Source organism: Larus michahellis, chromosome 9, assembly GCF_964199755.1.
Source record: "Larus michahellis chromosome 9, bLarMic1.1, whole genome shotgun sequence".
In the NCBI taxonomy this organism is placed as follows: Eukaryota; Metazoa; Chordata; class Aves; order Charadriiformes; family Laridae; genus Larus; species Larus michahellis.
In genome coordinates, this window is record NC_133904.1 from 16,909,020 (window position 1) to 16,925,936 (window position 16,917).

General features: G+C 39.6%; 1 protein-coding gene across 2 annotated transcripts in view; it reads right to left on the minus strand.

The window, feature by feature from the left end:
* The window catches only part of THSD4 (thrombospondin type 1 domain containing 4), a 302,857-nt gene that overhangs the window by 171,382 nt on the left and 114,558 nt on the right, over positions 1-16,917 (minus strand). For both annotated transcript variants that reach the window (XM_074600956.1, XM_074600955.1), the window contains exon 8: positions 1,439-1,575. In XM_074600956.1, the coding sequence (XP_074457057.1) occupies positions 1,439-1,575 (137 nt within the window). The remainder of the gene's footprint in view (positions 1-1,438; positions 1,576-16,917) is intronic.

The following is a 16,917-nucleotide window of genomic DNA, read 5'->3' on the forward strand; positions in this document are numbered from 1 at the left end:
ATACACGGCCTTCCCAGCCACCTTACAACCTGAATTATTCCACAATTCTATCAATCCCAAGTTACATATTCTCAGTAAGGATTCATAACCTACTGTTTGTTTACACGCAGCTTTGGGAAGTGGCATCCTACACAGGCAATGGGTGACTTTCAGAATTCAGAACACTCTCCTACTAGGCTGCTGAAGACTGCCTTTCCTTTCTGTCCCGACCTCCTATACAAACGTATCAGTATACGCTTTTGTAATTGCGCAGCATTGGGAGAATACAACAGCTGATAAAGTAAACCTATTTTTCAGATTTTTGAGTCATAAATCAGAACTGTAATTAAAACAAATTTCTGGCCCTTTCTGAATTGGTTTGCAATCAAGAAAAGCTTTAAAGAATAATCAACTTCACACAGCTCTATCACCTACAAAGGCAATTCAAAGCTATGGCTTTGCTTGCACTAAGAAATACAGAACAGAAAGATACATGGCATTGTCCAGATGTGCACAAGTAAGAGGAATCTGGACACACAGAGGAAAAGGTTGTAATCATAAGTGATTTCCTCTGGCAAACCAACTGTTTAAACTGAACCTGACCTTTCACTATTTGAGTTCATGAGTCGCATCTGACCCACTTCTGCTTCTTTTGCCAACATATATGGGAAACATCAGTCAAGTGTCAAATGCCCCCTGCTAGGAATTTATTTCTTCCACTAACCTTACTTGAAAGATTACAAACAAACTTTTTTTTTTCTAAACACCGTAACATTTTGTTTGAAATTGCTACCATCTTGCAGAAAGCAGTGTATTTATTCATTACAACGGGAATTCACACACCAGACTGCAAAAAGTCAACACAGTAGCTCCTTCTGAACCCTTGAAAAATAACCATTCACTCAAGTATTTTCTAAGAGAACATCACCGCTGAGTAAACGGACAGACAGTAAGACCTGATTCATAAAAATGGCAAACATGGACCAATCTGAGAAGTTACAGTAACACCAGCTAAAAAGCAATCAAAATAAACACATACCTGAATAAACCATTATGTTGCAGACTGAAAAAAATATCTCCACTCTAGGGTTTAATGAAAGAAAGATATTATATTTCTCTCTTATTTAAGCTTCCAATCTTTTTGTTCTGATTCTTTCATCGAGATTCTTCTGAAGAAAGCTATACATGTGGAAAAAGCTTACTGAAAGTCACCCTATTTGTGGCCAGAACACCTTCTGAATCCAGCCTTTCAGTTGTTCTCAGTAGACAGAAACATTAGTTAAGAAATAGAAAAATTGGTTAAGAAACCTGTAATAATAGTAACATTTTTCACAACTACTTCAAAAAAATAAAGAAGCTGATGACACCATTTCAGAGGTACAGTGGTATCAACCTCTTAGAGAACTTTGAGCCGGCACTGAGCGCCCAGAGGCGGACCTGCCCGAGGCAGCAGCCGTACCTTGCACTGCCCGGCCACGCAGATGGCAGTCCCGTTCTGGTCACAGGGCGTCCCATCGATCACCTTCTCAGCTTGCCGCACGTAGAATCGGTAGCCTATCGCACGGCAATTCAGCTCACACTTCTGACTTCCCTTCACTGTGGAAAGAGAGAAAAGTCCCCGTTATAATGACCACAGCAGTAGTTTTAAAAAGAAAAAGCCCATTAACTTAACACTAAGGTTTGGGAGGAAGAGACAAATAGGCAAACTGAATACATTGCGATGGCTACATCAAACGCGTGGTGACTAAGAAACCAACTCCAATGTAAGCATTCCAACACATCCTATGAAAATTTAAGCAGCATTTCAGTTTTTAATGACTGATATTTTCTTAAATGACCAAGAGTATTTTTTATTTTTATAAAAACTTTGCCAAATTTAGTTTTCTTAAAACATAATAAGATGTTATGACAGTTCATAACTCTTAAGTGTCAACAACATTACACTGTAATCAGAAAGATGTGCATCAAGTTAGGCTCACGTGTAGTCACCGGTCAGTTCACATCAAATAAGCACACTAACATTTGGCATTAAGAAACACATAAAACAAGCTGGATGCAAATTTTTTAAAAGAATCCATTCTTTTTTACTCTTCGTTTTTACAAGTTGCATTTTAGTGACTGTTCCTTAGTTCAAGAGAAAATTAAGAAAAGAACAACTCTTTGATTTTTAAAAACATATAAAACATATCGTTATTCAAAACCTCGTGATCTCTGTTGACACGCAAGAACCAGAAGGAAATCATCCATTGAATTCTGGGTGAGAGGAACACAGAAGACAAGAAACAGCTATCTTCTCCTGTGAAAATCTGTTACTTAAACAGATATAGCCTAACACTCCACATATCTTATGCTGTCAAGTCTGTTAACACGTTTGTGTAGTCTTTTTGTTTCAAATCATCTGTCGGGTTGAAGTTGCACACAGTTCGTTACCCCCATTTGCCAACTGAAGTAACAATACCTTCAGCTTCTTTCCAACCGAGAGTAGCGCTGTTACACAGTGGTGCTGAGGGACAAACAGAGCTCCTTTTTCTTTTGACAAGACTTTCCTTGCTGCCATAATGAAAAACTGAAATTCCCCTGACTTCACCAAGCTTCAGCTCATACCCTGTAACAAAACTGAAACCCACTATTTAATCTGTCAAAGGAGACGCTACACACCTTAACTGCTAAAACACGGTACTCCCAGGATTTCCCACTTCACTTAAGTGTATATTTGAGTCTTCATCTTAGATGTAACAAATAGACAAAATAAATACACGCAGTTGTTTCAAACAGATATATTTAACATCTGCTTTCTGTAAAATTAACAAACTTTCAGCTCAACTTAAGTTACCCCTGTGCAGACACAGGATTAGCACAGACCAATTCTGAAACTTGGATGTTAGATTTGCCCTCATGCAGCTAGTGAATTGCTACTCATATACATTATCTATCACATCTGGCAACCTTTTAATAAAATCCTGAAAAACCTCCACTAATTTTAAGTGGGGTCAATGATCTGTTTACCTCACTCCATTTTTGCAGAAGCTATGCATGCCATGCTCAACTAGGTAATTTTTCCATTGTCTGCTTTTTTAAGATAGATTCACTAGCTTATCATTCCAAGGACTTGCTTCACTTAGTTATTAAAAAAAAAAAAAAAGTGAGGTATTTCCTCCCATTCAATCTCCAAGTATAACAGTTAGTTTTAATGATAAACTGAGCATTACTCTTAGCAGCTTAGTCACTTCACACATAACTATTTTCAGAACTCTCAAATAAATATAATACAGCTTCAGTGATTCATTACAATTGAAATCAACTTGTCCTTTTCTGTGTCTGAAAGTGTCCTATTTTTATAACCTGCAACACTAGCCATCAAGCAGCACCTCCACAGTGTACATTTTCTTATCTTCCCATTCCCTAAAATCAAGTCAAACTAGCCGTTCAGAGTTTCGGAAACGTCCTTATCTTCTGTGTTGATTCCCTTTAGTTCAAAGTATCCTGAAGCCTCACCTTCCTGTACTCTTCCTCCTCTTAATATCTCTCATTCGGTTTTGGTCCTTTAAAGTACTTATTCTTGAAGTTCTCAGTTTGCCTTCTATATCCCAAGAAAAGCTTTGTGGAACTCAGAAAGATGAAGAAATTAACTGGTGAAGTATGGTATTTTTTTCCTGGACCTATCTCTTCCTTTATTTATGATTTGATGCTAATGCAGCATATTAACAACCAAAAAGCAAACTGAGATTACTTGTGCTGTAAAATATGATTCCTATTCCATAACTTTTATCTTCATTCTTTCTTATTAGGAACTGTTCCTGCTCATACAAAAAGAAAAATTAAAACAGCCACTGGTTTTGACCAGTCATCCCCCCCCGGAAAAATAAAAATTCAAGCTTTAATAATAAACATACTTCGGAATAAAAGTTTGTATGAGGACCTCACCCTACTACCCTTTGGCCTTTGATATTCAGATTCTTTTGATGAGCAATCGCAAGGCACTGCCTTGCTTAGTCATATACCAAATTACTACTACCTAAAGACAATGTTCCCAGATGTCAAAGATCTGAAAAAAACCTTTCATCTAAGAAAAGCAAAATCTGCTGTGTGAATTGCCCCCATTGAATGCAAAGCATTTCCCATTAGGATTTTATGTATGCATTGTGTATTTACTATGCATAAATTACAGCAGAATGAACACATTTTAGAATTCCCTTGTAAAACAAGATACTGCACTAGTAAAAAGTACTCGACTGCCTATTAACCTCACGTGTATCTTGACACCCTCCCTTACCCAGTATTTTGCCACAGCTCTTGAGTTTTTATAGTTTAAGCCGTAGGTCAAGCTAGACTATTGGCTTGGCAACTGGATGTGAAATGTCAATTAAACAATGAGCTGTGAAGCGATTGATTCCACGCAGGCAACGTGTTTTAGTACTGTGTCATCTGATCCCAGACTTTACAAAAGGATCTATCTCACCTCAGGGAATACAGTAAAGCTTCTAGGTGAAGACCTTCCAAACTAGCTGGCAGCAAGACACATTTCCACTCAAAAATGGGCTCTTTTTAAGGGTGACAGAGTTACTAAGCCAGTTCACTATAAGGTACTGTTTTACTTTCTTCCTAATGTATTTGCTTTTCATTCTCATGCCCACCTTAGCACAACCAAGTCTTTGCAGAAATTCTCACCCTACCCTACCTTATTAAATAGCAAACTGGTGAAATTTAATGCTACCGCGCAGGGTCTGCCAGATGTATTTGTTATTGATTTAAGTGAAGGAGGTGCCTTTAGTAAATAATCCTGGTAATATGTAATGTTTGGTTTTCATTTTACAGACTGAAAAAGTATCTAAATCAAAAAAATCAGTACATTTCTTATAATGTCCTTGCCAAACTAGCCTTAAGTACCTCAGGGATATCCTGGGCTTGTCTAAACTGCAAGACTTGGGAGTTTTTCTCAAGTCCTCCATTGAAACTTACTTTCCACCTTTCTTTACAAGACCCAGGCAGGTGAGAACAGGACCACAGGACAGTTCTGTCACCTCCCAGCTCATCAGTAAGGGTACTGAGACCCCATGTTTAATTACAAGCGGCACCTGTTCCATGCCACAGAGCAGATATTGCGGTAAATCTACCTTAAATTAAGCCTTTTACATGTTCTACCAAGACACGAAAGCCCTGCAGATGGGAACTAATGTAAAAATCATTACCCTTCCAGACAGACAAAACCTGAAGTCTGTCACTACCAGCAGTAACAGCATTAAGTACAAAATTCAATCTGATTTCCAGTTAATCTGTCCTATTCACTGATGCACTAAAATTCACACACAGACCATATTTTGCATTGCATGTGTACCGACAAATATGCGTAAACCTGGAAAAAGAGGAAACGTGACTTTCCAAAGTGCATTTATCAAGTTCACACAATAAGCAATAGTGAAAATGAATGCAAGAGTGGAGGAGTAGGAGCAACCCATACATTAATTTACGGTTGCTTTTATTCTCCTAAGAGTGATTTAATTGATCAAACTTAAATCACAATTAAATATAAATATAATTAATTTCCCTTAAAAAGCCTGTTTAGAACCATAGAATGGTTTGGGTTGGAAGGGACCTTAAAGACCATCCAGTTCCAACCCCCTGCCCTGGGCAGGGACACCTCCCACTAGACCAGGTTGCTCCAAGCCCCATCCAGCCTGGCCTTGAACACCTCCAGGGATGGGGCACCCACAGCTTCTCTGGGCAACCTGGGCCAGGGGCTCACCACCCTCACAGTCAAGAATTTCTTCCTCATATCTAATCTCAACCTACCCTGCAGATTCCAGTGCAGTACAAGTTTGAGAAGAAAAAAAATCAACTGTACGACCCACTCACACATTTTTTTAAGGGGAAAAAGAGGGATTTAGATGTTACGGCATTACAACCAATGGCGGGAGTTGAAACCAGGCCTTCAGCAGCGCTTCAGGCAGAGGCCTCTACTCTGACCTGGCTGAGGGGCAGGACCGAGCCGCAGCACAAGCAAGCATGGGGAAACTGTCCTCCCCCAGGGTTCACAGGCTGATGCTCAAAGAGCAATCCTAAACTCCTTTTAATCCCACTGTTAGGAAAACACAGGTTTGTACAAGCCCATGACATGCTCCCAGCACAAGGCGCCGCCAGGGCTGGTCAGCTGCTGCAGGAAAATTCCCAGCATCGTTACACGGTGCTGGAAATAACGATTGCCTCATGCCCTCGCCTACTGCCTGGCACAAGAGGTGAATCAGCCCCTCTGTGGCAGAACTCTGCATAATTTTACTCTCATCCCACATCAATCTTGGCCCTTATTGATTTCATTAAATGAAAGTGTAAGAAATTACTGCCCTCAAAAAACACCCCACCCAAGTATCAAACCTGTGCACGTTTAAAGAGGCACAAAGTCCTCATTTTGGAAACATTCCTACTTGCAGAAGCTTTTGAATAGATCTGTTTGCATTTCATTGAGAAAGAATATTTCCAAATGTTAAAACTTTACTGACAGGGAGTCCTCCAGCCCAATTAAGGGCATTGCTCCCTACGCCATGCCCAGAGGCACACAGTGGCAGCCCTCAAAGAGCAGCAAAGATCCCCCAGACGAAACTTGCCATCCCTGGGTGCTGGTCAAGGCTGACACAACCCTTACGAACAGGCAGCAGAGGCTGCACCAGAGCACATGCAAGGGCTGTGGATTTCATGTAAGCTATTCCCTTCCCCTTCAGCCTCCTCTTCCATCTTCTCCCACCTCTTGCCCAAGGAGATGGGGCAGGGAGGAGAACAGGCACAGTGGATGGAGAGGCCGGATCGGTCGTAGAGCTACTCAGCAGTGAGCTTGAAGAGATACAGAGAGAGCTCAACAGGCAGCTTGCCAATGCAAGGAATTTCAATCTAATGATATTCTTAGGAAAAAATGTTACAAGAAAGAGCATTCCAACTGCAATACATTTGCTAAATAATGTATTCAGCTGTTCAAAGGGAAATTAAAAATAGCCACAGAACCAAAAAACCCCAGGAAATAATGTGCAAATCAAATCAAACTGCAACTGATCAGTAAACAAATGACATTGCACACAAGTGTACACCGACTGCCCTTAGAAAATGCAGTAAGTTCCTCCTTTTCTGTTTCAGCTCCCGAGACTGCAAGCAGCCTGGAGCATGTACGGTGTCTTACTGTACACACATTAAATCTCCCACCACAGAGAATGCCAACTGTCAGTGCAACTGGAATACAGCAAAGAAAGTCCATGAGGCAGGAACTGGAACATTCAAGCTCTCCTTGATGGTTCCTCAGTCCAATTCTTAATTTAATGTGAGATTCAGACTCCCCGTTGTTATCTATGTAGCAGTTCTGGTTCTCCACAGAACATTACACAATACTTTTACCATTTGTCAGTTTTTGTAAGTTTGCCTAAACATCTAAAAATAGTTAATAACAAGCTCTGCAATTTGAGAAACATGCCTTGAGGGTGCCCATAGAGAAGTGGCATGCACACTCTTGGCAAGCAAATATCGCATTCATGCTAATGCTACATTATGGGATTAAGCAAATTTAAATTAGGCTGTGTGCACACTGCCTTGTAAAGGCAACTTCAGTGCTTCTCCGTAACGAGCCAAGATACACTCACCCACCATGTGTCAGAACCGATTGTTCCAGGAACAAGTTGTCTCCGCATAGCTCAGTTATTTTCAGGGCCTAGCTTACCATGGGCTGTAATTCAGTATTTACTCACGATTAAAGCCATGAATCTGCTTTACGGGCAGTGTAATGGGGCATAGCAGACACTGGAAAAACTTTTATGAGATGTGCTCGTGTCTATCCATGTAACATCTGCTGTAGATAAAGCTCACCAATGCTGTGGGATTTTGGCGACAAGACTTGCAGGTTACAGACATTCCTGGTTCCCCCACAGAAGCCCGTGGGGCCGAGGAAGAAGAAGAGTGCAGTAAGGAGCCTGGCACTTCTCAGACTCCTGTACTCACTATACCTGTTAGTAACGCTATACCAAGTCTACAGGCTGATGTCATCTAAATAAAGCTGTGGTCTCTTCCATCCAGGAGCTGTCATTTAATGTACTGTATTCCCCAAGGCAGAACTTAACAGTTTTGTGAAACCAAAGTTTCAAAGGTTTTATTTGCACATAGGAAGTGCTTCAAGACAAGCAGGGAAACAAAGACGGACGGGTCCAACACGCTAGGAGCAGAAGTCTAGCCCTCTTGCACTCTGCTGCGGCTGTAAGCTGCCAGCTGCACTGCAGACTTTAGAGTGATACACCACGCCAGACACAGACCCAAACCTGACAATTCCATACTCAAAACCATCCACCAGTGCCCACCTGCGCGGCTTGGCAGGGATGACAAGTGCTGGTGTAGTACTAAATGGAGGCAACTTTGTTTATCCAGCTTCCTATAGAAAGGAGAAAAATGTGTTGGAAACAAAAAAATACCACATTCCCTACGAAGCTTTCAAGAAAACAGAACTACGTTATTTAAGGTTTCACTGTTTAGGATAATAGACTACGTTGGCTTAGTTATCAGTGCTGGAACATCAGTTGCAGTTTTGCCATTTAGCGATGGAGGCTACCAGTCCACAACAGAAAACATCCTGAGTCAGGCTGGGTTTCCACCAATGGACAGTTACTCGTTTTTGAAGAGGCCAGAAGGAATAAGCTTTTTGCAGCAGTTACCTGTTGCCAGATTTCTAAATAACAAAATGCAAACATTTTCCAGGAAATCATTATCATGCAACTACATTTGGTCTTTCCAACAGAAATACTAATGTGGTGCGATCTGTTTTATTTGAGTCTTTTTTGATACTTTGTCCTTATTAGGCTTGGGAACATCTCTTGACAATAACCAGAAAGAGTGGTGTTTATTTTTTACTTTGTCCCTTTCGGTTTTTTTAACTTCTTAGAAACTTTTATTACTCTGGCTTGGATGTTTTTTCAAAAATAATTTTCCATTCTTCATTCCAGTTATAGAGGAACATTCCCTTTTTTTTTTTCTTTTCACTTCCACTTTTCATTTTGTCATGTAATAAAGATGCTTATTACTTCATCTTGTCTCAACAACTTAGTATATATTTAAAATATTTTTTCACTGGCGTTCAGATATTAAGTAAAAAAAAATATTCAAGCTTTTATAACGAAATGGCAAGTACATTTTAACAAATATGAAGCCCAAAAGGAAAATATCATTCAAACAAGCTTCTCACCTTTACCTGAATACACCACAGTTTGTTCTACTCCCCGATCCAGTAAGTCCTATGTTAAATAGTCATGGGGAACTACTGCTGAATAGATTCAGTGAAGATTTTTCTTCAGTGAACAGAAATATTTCTGAAACACCCCGATATTCCATAATCTCATCCTCATATTTAGCACTTATGGCAGTAAGAAACTTGCAAACATTGTCATTTACTCCAATTTTCCTGGTTTCTCCATTCCTCCCAAATCCCTTTGTCATTAAAAAACTATTAATGCTACCTTACAGGTTTACTGTCATCCAGTAAAAATAGCTGGGAAGTTGATTATTATTCCCCAATGAAATTAAAAGAAACTAACTAGAAAGAGGTAATTCATAAAATCACACACATTCAAGTCTCTCTTGACCAGCTGGACATCTGGAAATCAGCAAAAGGTCTAAGCTGGATGTGCTTTTATGAGATTTCTTTTTATTCCGACTGCCTAAAAATTTGCCTTAACATAGTAGGAATGTTCTACCTGGGTCCTGCTGTTAAAGGGGAGGAATGTAGATATGTAAGAAGTTGAGATGTTTAATAAAAGCCTCTGAACTGTCCACAATGAGCTCAGTCATGTCTGCCATTCTGAATTACTTCTATAAGAGAGAGAAATCCAAAGAGCTGCTTCAACAACCCTCTTTTTTTTTTTAATAGTATGTAGCAATAGTGATAACTCCTACAATGAGAGATTTTCTGCAGTAACAGTAGCATAACTGCTCGAAGACATAAACATTAGGCACTTACCCCATGAATGGCAGAGGATCATTATCAGAGTATGTACTTTTCTGCTCTGGTTACAGCTTTTACAAGCATTGGGGAAACCCTACAAATATAATTATTGAGCCATAATTAAATAAAGCATCTATAAACAATTGTGCCTGCTTCAAACCACTGCATATTGCAAGGTGGCCAGTCTTTCCCAGTTGAGGGCATTTCTGTATCCTCTGATCACGGTGGAGGTCTGGTCAAGGCTTGGGGAAACCACAACACAATTCTCAATTCCTCGCCTTTGCTGTTTCTTTTTTAACTACAATTTTTTTCAATCAGTGCTCAGAACTGAATTTTTCATTTAAAGTTTAAATCAATACATACACATTTGCCTACAAAAACTTTAAAATGTGTTCGCTCGTAACAATTTAAATCTAAACTGTAGCTGCCGATGTGCTGTTGGCCTCAGTTCAGCAAAGCACTTCATCAGGTGGTTTACGTGAGTACCTGAATAGTAAGGGCTGCTGGCGTCAGCTGAACTGCCACAAGTTATATGTTTAACAGTGGCTCAAGGCCAGTACCCCTTTAAATGACATGACCAGGTAAGTAGTTTTTTCCACACACCTTAGTTTTTACTGTGTTGCATTTGGATTTCTTTTCTGAATTTAAAGGAAAAAACCCCACCTCCTACCAATGCCTTTTTTCACATCAGCCTTTCATTTGTTAGGCAGGCAGAATCCAGAGACTACCATTTGTCAGTCACTGAAGACATTGGCCACTGGATGTCTCCACTGCCCTATGTGAACACAGATTAAAGTTCTCTGTCAGTCAAAAAAAAGTTTTTTCAAAGGTATTTATCTGCATTTACAAGCCAGCACTTACACTTTGCATACAGTGCACAACAGCCACAGACTTGCACCCTCTATCCCTCGGGAGATGGCCCCACAGATGGCAGCTTCACGTGGACTGCGCTTCCAGGGAAGCTTTGAAGAACAGCTCCCAGTATGTAAAATCCAAATTATTAAAATGTTGCTAGATAAGTAGAAGAAAATCAAACAACAGTTCCTTAAGCTCAAAACTTTTTGCTTCCCTTTATATCCAGCAACAGCTAAAATTGTATCAGTAAAACCCTAATAAGATGATGGGTTAAGAACTGTCCAAAACGTCAAACATGGGTGTTTCTAAAGGGTTTTACTCATTTGCTGGTGTAACTGGCTAATCAATGTAAATTCAATTATATCAACCATTCAGTAATTGTATCATTTGGCATCCCCTAGAAACTGCTTGTAGAAGATAGGCTATTAGGATTTCATGGAAGATGCCTTCTCTTGCAGGGATGTTATACAGAATTTATTAAAAATAAAATGAAAATATTTAGGGAACATATTATTAAAGCCCAAACTACAGAGAAAAAAAAATTCCAACTAAACTAAACAATTTAATTTTCCAGCCAGATTTTTTTTTTAAATCCTGGCACTCATCAGAGAAGAAAACCTGCTACGTGCATTGCAATTTCTCATCTGGAAAATCCCATAAAGTGCTCCATCCCATGAAGTGCTGACCACTTCCGAGGTAAGAGCTATCAGTCCCAAGCTTGGGATGTTCTGAAAGGAGCTCAATACTGCTTTAAAATGTGAAAGAAATGAGTATTTCTATTTGGCTCTATTAGACTCTTACACGCCTCTGAAATCTCAGCTTGCATCCAGATCTGTATTTTGAAATATCAGCACACTAGTAGCCAAAAAAAAATTTGCAAATGTAAAGTTGTTGTGTAAAAATCAATACTTTGGGAACATTAGTAAATATGCCTCCAAATCCTATCTTCAGACTTTCCACAGAGTGCTTGGCCATTTTAATTCAAATCAGTTCTACTGAAGAAGGACTTCATGTCACACTTCAGAATAATAAATGCCAAAGGTAGATGGGAAGAAAGGAGATTCAAGTTCAGGCTTGTGAAGCCCCCAGCAACATTCCAGGCAAAAGCTTTCAGTCATCTCTTAAGGAGTATATTTATGCTGACAAAGTTAAATGTCTTAGAAGTCTCTCTCCTATTAAAACAAGAACTCTGTACTTGAACACTAAAAGCTCCCAGAGTAATGCTTTTCATTAAAAGTCCAGGAGTATAATATCCAGATCTCTAGTATATAATAAAACTCCTAACAGGGATCCACAAGAAAGTCTTGCCTCGTGTTTGTGTTCCAGTGGAGTTACCTGTAAACTAACGGCACGCTTTTCCGTACATAAGGAGTGACTCCTCACTGAAGCGCATCCTCAGTTCTCTGCGATATGGGGACAAAAAATTACCCATCAGCAGTGGGAGGGAGCACTGAACTTGCCCTTGAAAAGCCCAGCTTGCATTAAAGTCAAAACGCTTTCTGAAGTTATGCTTCCTTGAGTGACTTAGCTTGGGGTGGGGGGAAGGAAGAAACTTAAAATTTTATCTTTGTAAATAAAAATTGTTACATCATTACTTACAAGAAATGATGACACAGTATCTTTTTAAAATTTTGGTATACAGGAATCAACTTTCATTTTACATTAATTACACAACTCAGAGACAATAATAATCTTTTCAGCCATCTCAATCCGTATTTTTTTCAGTTATTTAAACAGACTGAATTTACCAAAATTTCCCAGACAAACCATTTTGGATCAAACTATAATAATCCTTGTCATTCCTCACCTCTTTACCCCTGCTTTCTCCAGAGGAGGCAGTGACTCTGAAACACATCTTTTTTTCCACAAATCCAGTTTCTGGATTGATTCACATACTGCAAATAACAGTGTATCTCTCTGATTGATAACCTCGTCATTTACAGTTTTCAGTGACATAAACACAGCAGCTTTGATAATACAAACTTAAAATCCACTACCTGTGGCTGGACAAATTCAATGAAGGTACACAGTTGATTCAAGGCCAGGCTGGATGGGGCTGTGAGCAGCCTGGTCTGGTGGGAGGTGTCCCTGCCCAGGGCAGGGGGGTGGAACTGGATGTCTTTAAGGTCCCTTCCAACCCAAACCGTTCTGGGATTCTATGATTTGCACAACCTGAGAATAAGCCACCTTTTAAAAATCATAACTATTCCAAGTTTGCTGTTGATAAAACAAGCTTTTGTGAAAAGCTCCAGCACAATAAGATGAGACGGCAGTTATGGAGAAAGGGCGGCATGCGGATTCTTTAATGGCATGCATCTGTGTGTGCTGACAGAACTACAGGATAATTAAAGGGAAAAACACAGAGGTTTAAAACTGGGGGAGAAGACCCAGTAAATAAACCTGATAGTCTCAGTTTCAGAGCCTACAAAAAAAACCCTGACGTTATTTTGCTTCTCTGTGCTGCCCAGTTACAGCACTGGGGAGCCAGGGATAGGCCTGAACCGGACACCCTGTTTTGTCACTAAATGTATCGCTATTATACCAACCACCTGTGTGCAAATTAATGCAAATATAAATATGTATAATGAACTAATTTTTACTTAAATTCAGCCAAGCTGTTTTCCTGCTCCTGTACACTAGAATAAGCAGCTCCGTAAGCGATAAATACACTGCAACGCAGGGCAGCCCTCAGGCCTGACACAAGGGCCTTGGAAAGGCCCGAGATCCCCATTTCACAGATTATGCACTTAAGAATTGCCTTAAGTAAAATAACTACTACGATGTGATGGGTGTTTCTGAAATACTAAAAAAGACTTGTACTTATTTAAATATTAATACAGATATTATTCAGTCTAAAATGTCCTAAGTGTATTTCTATGGTCCCCTGCCACAGTCCTTTAATAGCCAAATAAATACTTAAGGATCAGTTAAAACATTCTGTGCTTTTATTTACATACTCAAAGGTATTTATTTCCTAAATTCTCATAAAGATTAGTTAAAAAAATGAATGTTCATTAGAACAATGTTTTCACTAGGATGCCAGTGACCTGGAGCTGGGTCAGTTAACTTGAAAGCTGCTTTCCCTCTGGTAGCAGATAAAGTCCTAAATATTCTCTCTCCATACTGGAGATTTGGTTTCACATTACATTTCTTTTTAAGACTATTCTTATATAAAGGCTATAATGGTCATTGCAGAGACTCAAGATTTCTGATTTTTCTTTTTTTTAAATTTAGGTTTTCCAAGTTTTCACGCTTTGATTGCCAGATGTTAAGACTAAAAAAAATAAAAATAAAAATAAAAAAAAAAACAACTGGAAAGTACTGACTCAGCAAGCTTGGATCCAGGAAAATCTAACTGGAAGACACTGGGAAGCCAGTTACTGCTCCCTGATGCTGAGAGCTGGCCTCCACTAGCTCTGATCATAGCACTACTCGCCTCTGCGCTCTTCGCAACTGGACTTCAAAATAACAAAGATTAAGCTCTCTTCTCACCTCCTGATGTAGGTTTTGCTATTCAAGTGATCAGCCAAGAGGCTGGGGTGCCTGGAGCAGCCGGGCTCCACGGACTCACCCTGGGCACTTGCAGAAATTGCCGAAGCAATCTCGGTGCAGTTGTTATCTTTGGGAATTACGGAGGGTGTGTCAAATGGTAGAAAACTAGAAAAGGACACACAGTTTCTGAGCTGCGAAGTGCACAACAAGCCGAGAAATGCTGAACAAGTCAACTCAGTTTCATTTCCTGGAAAAATTCTGCAAGAATTCAAACCCACTATTCATAAACACCCATAAAATAATCAGGGCAGCAGTAGCAACCAGTATGGATTTGTCAAGATAAAAATCTTGTCAAACCCATTTAATTTCCTTCTCCAAACAGGCTCTGTGTGGGGAAGAAGCAGTGGCTGCGATTTAGCTTGGCTTTTCTAAGGTGTTTGACACTTCTTCAAACTAGGAACACGGCATCTAGAAGAAATTGCTATAAGGGATGTACAAAATTGGTTTGAAAACCATACTCAGTAGTTCGGCTGGATTATGGTATGTATTGAGTGGGAATTTGCAAGATCTTTCCCAAGTACAGTTCCAGCATATGTTTTCATGCACAAAGCAGATGTTAGGATAGAGAGATATATTCACAGATAACACCAAGCTGGGAAAGGCAGAAAGAATATTGGAGGGAAGGATCAGAGTTCAAAAAAAGATGTTGACAGCCTGGGGAAGGGTCTGAAAAGGCAGGATGAAATGTAATAGGGATTGCTGCAATATCCTACATTTACGACAGAACAAGCACCTGCACAAACACAGGCTGAGTAACTAACAGGGAAGCAGTAATGAAACAAGGAATCTGGAGCAGACAGTGGATCTCATTTAACACAAGATCTCAAAGAGGCGAACTTACAAAAAATAAGCAAGTATAGATATAAAACAGGAGGCAGTCTGCAAACCACATCAGTAACTCCAGCATTCAACCGGAGCACTGCATCCAGTTATGGACACAGGTCCATGTGAAGCCTGTCCCAAGGACAGCACGAGTGACCAGCGCTCTAGAAACCATGATCACAGAGGGAAGATTCAAATCATGATGCTGTTTTGAAAAAACAGAGGGGATGTCAGTCTCCGAGTAGACATAAAGTACAGAATGGAATAGAAGAGTTCCTACATGCACTGTGAACTGCAAAGGAGGTAATGCCCTAAAGGTGCAGCATGGAAGATTTATATTATACTTCACAGATAAATTTCCATTTATCCAGGAATAATTAAGCACCACCTATTTACAGAGACTGCAGAATCTCCACCACTGGAGACTGGCACTGGGGCAAACTGAATGAAGTCCTTGTGCTCTTTTAAAGGGTTCAAGTTCCTAGCCTGGGATCTGGCAGAGTGCACAAGCCTTCCTATGTTTATTGATTGACTTCCATAGTGTCTAGTTATAATAGATACAGCAGTAGCTTTCCTTCAAAATATTTTTGCCATCATACAGTAAACTTTGAGATGCTGTTGTTTACCATCAAGGCAATTGTTACCCTTAATACAAACAGTTCACAGCAGTCTCTGCATGAATAAACCTCACACTGTGGCTTCTCCCCAAAGAAATGTAAATATTCAAGTGCAGACCTAGATACGCATATGTTTGGAGTTCAAAATGAAAAAGAAGGAAGACTTTCTTGCACCTGGCTGGACTCCGTTCCAGAGAATTGCACCAAGGAGTATTAGCCCTTAATTGTAAAAATATTACTGATAGGTCAGGTTTTGTCTCTGGGAGGCAGTAAATTGTGAAATTTCACAGTCTTGCAAATCCTACCTCTAGCTCTGAACTGCAGAAAACATAATTAAAATACATAGTTTTTTGTCACCAATATTCTATATGAAAAGCATCTTCAGCTTGACCAGTGTACAGCTGTGAGTGTAACACAGTAGGAGCAACGTCAGTGCTAAGACTTAAAAATCATCCTGGAAATATTATCACCATTATGCCAAAACCAACCCACACAGTAACTGCTGCCTCAAATGCCCAGATAACATCAAATATATATATTTGGGTTTCAGGCTGTGCCTGAAAGCAGCCTTTTTAAAGGTTGCTGTGCATAATTTTCTTAGTTTGTAAGAAAATTACTCTCAAATAATGAAATATGCTGCAACTACTTCATCTTACGTACTCTGAAACACCTTAGTTTCTATCAACCTTAGATTCACCCCTTGAGTCATCTCAGTATAAATGTCTTAACAGGATGCTGGAGGTCAAACCATGAATCTTTAGTAATGAAAATATCAGGATGAACACCGGGTAGTTAAGTACATCCTTTAAAACTATAAAATCCTTTCTTGAAGGATAACACAATTGTTACCATCATCAGGGAGCAATACAAAGCACGTTTGTTTAAAGCTTCACTTTTTAATTTCCATACCACAGTAGCCAACAGTTATCTATGTGCGAAAGTATCAGAACCATTTCAAAGATCTGAAACAGTAAAGTTTCTCGCTTTTGTGAAATATAATTTTAAGGTGTTAAAGCCACAATTTATAATCACCTTAGAATGAATGTGTGAGGCAAATTAGTCTATTGCTTTGTGTCCATGCAGCCAGGCAGACAGAAAACAATACATAATTTTAGCGGAGACGTGGGACGTTGC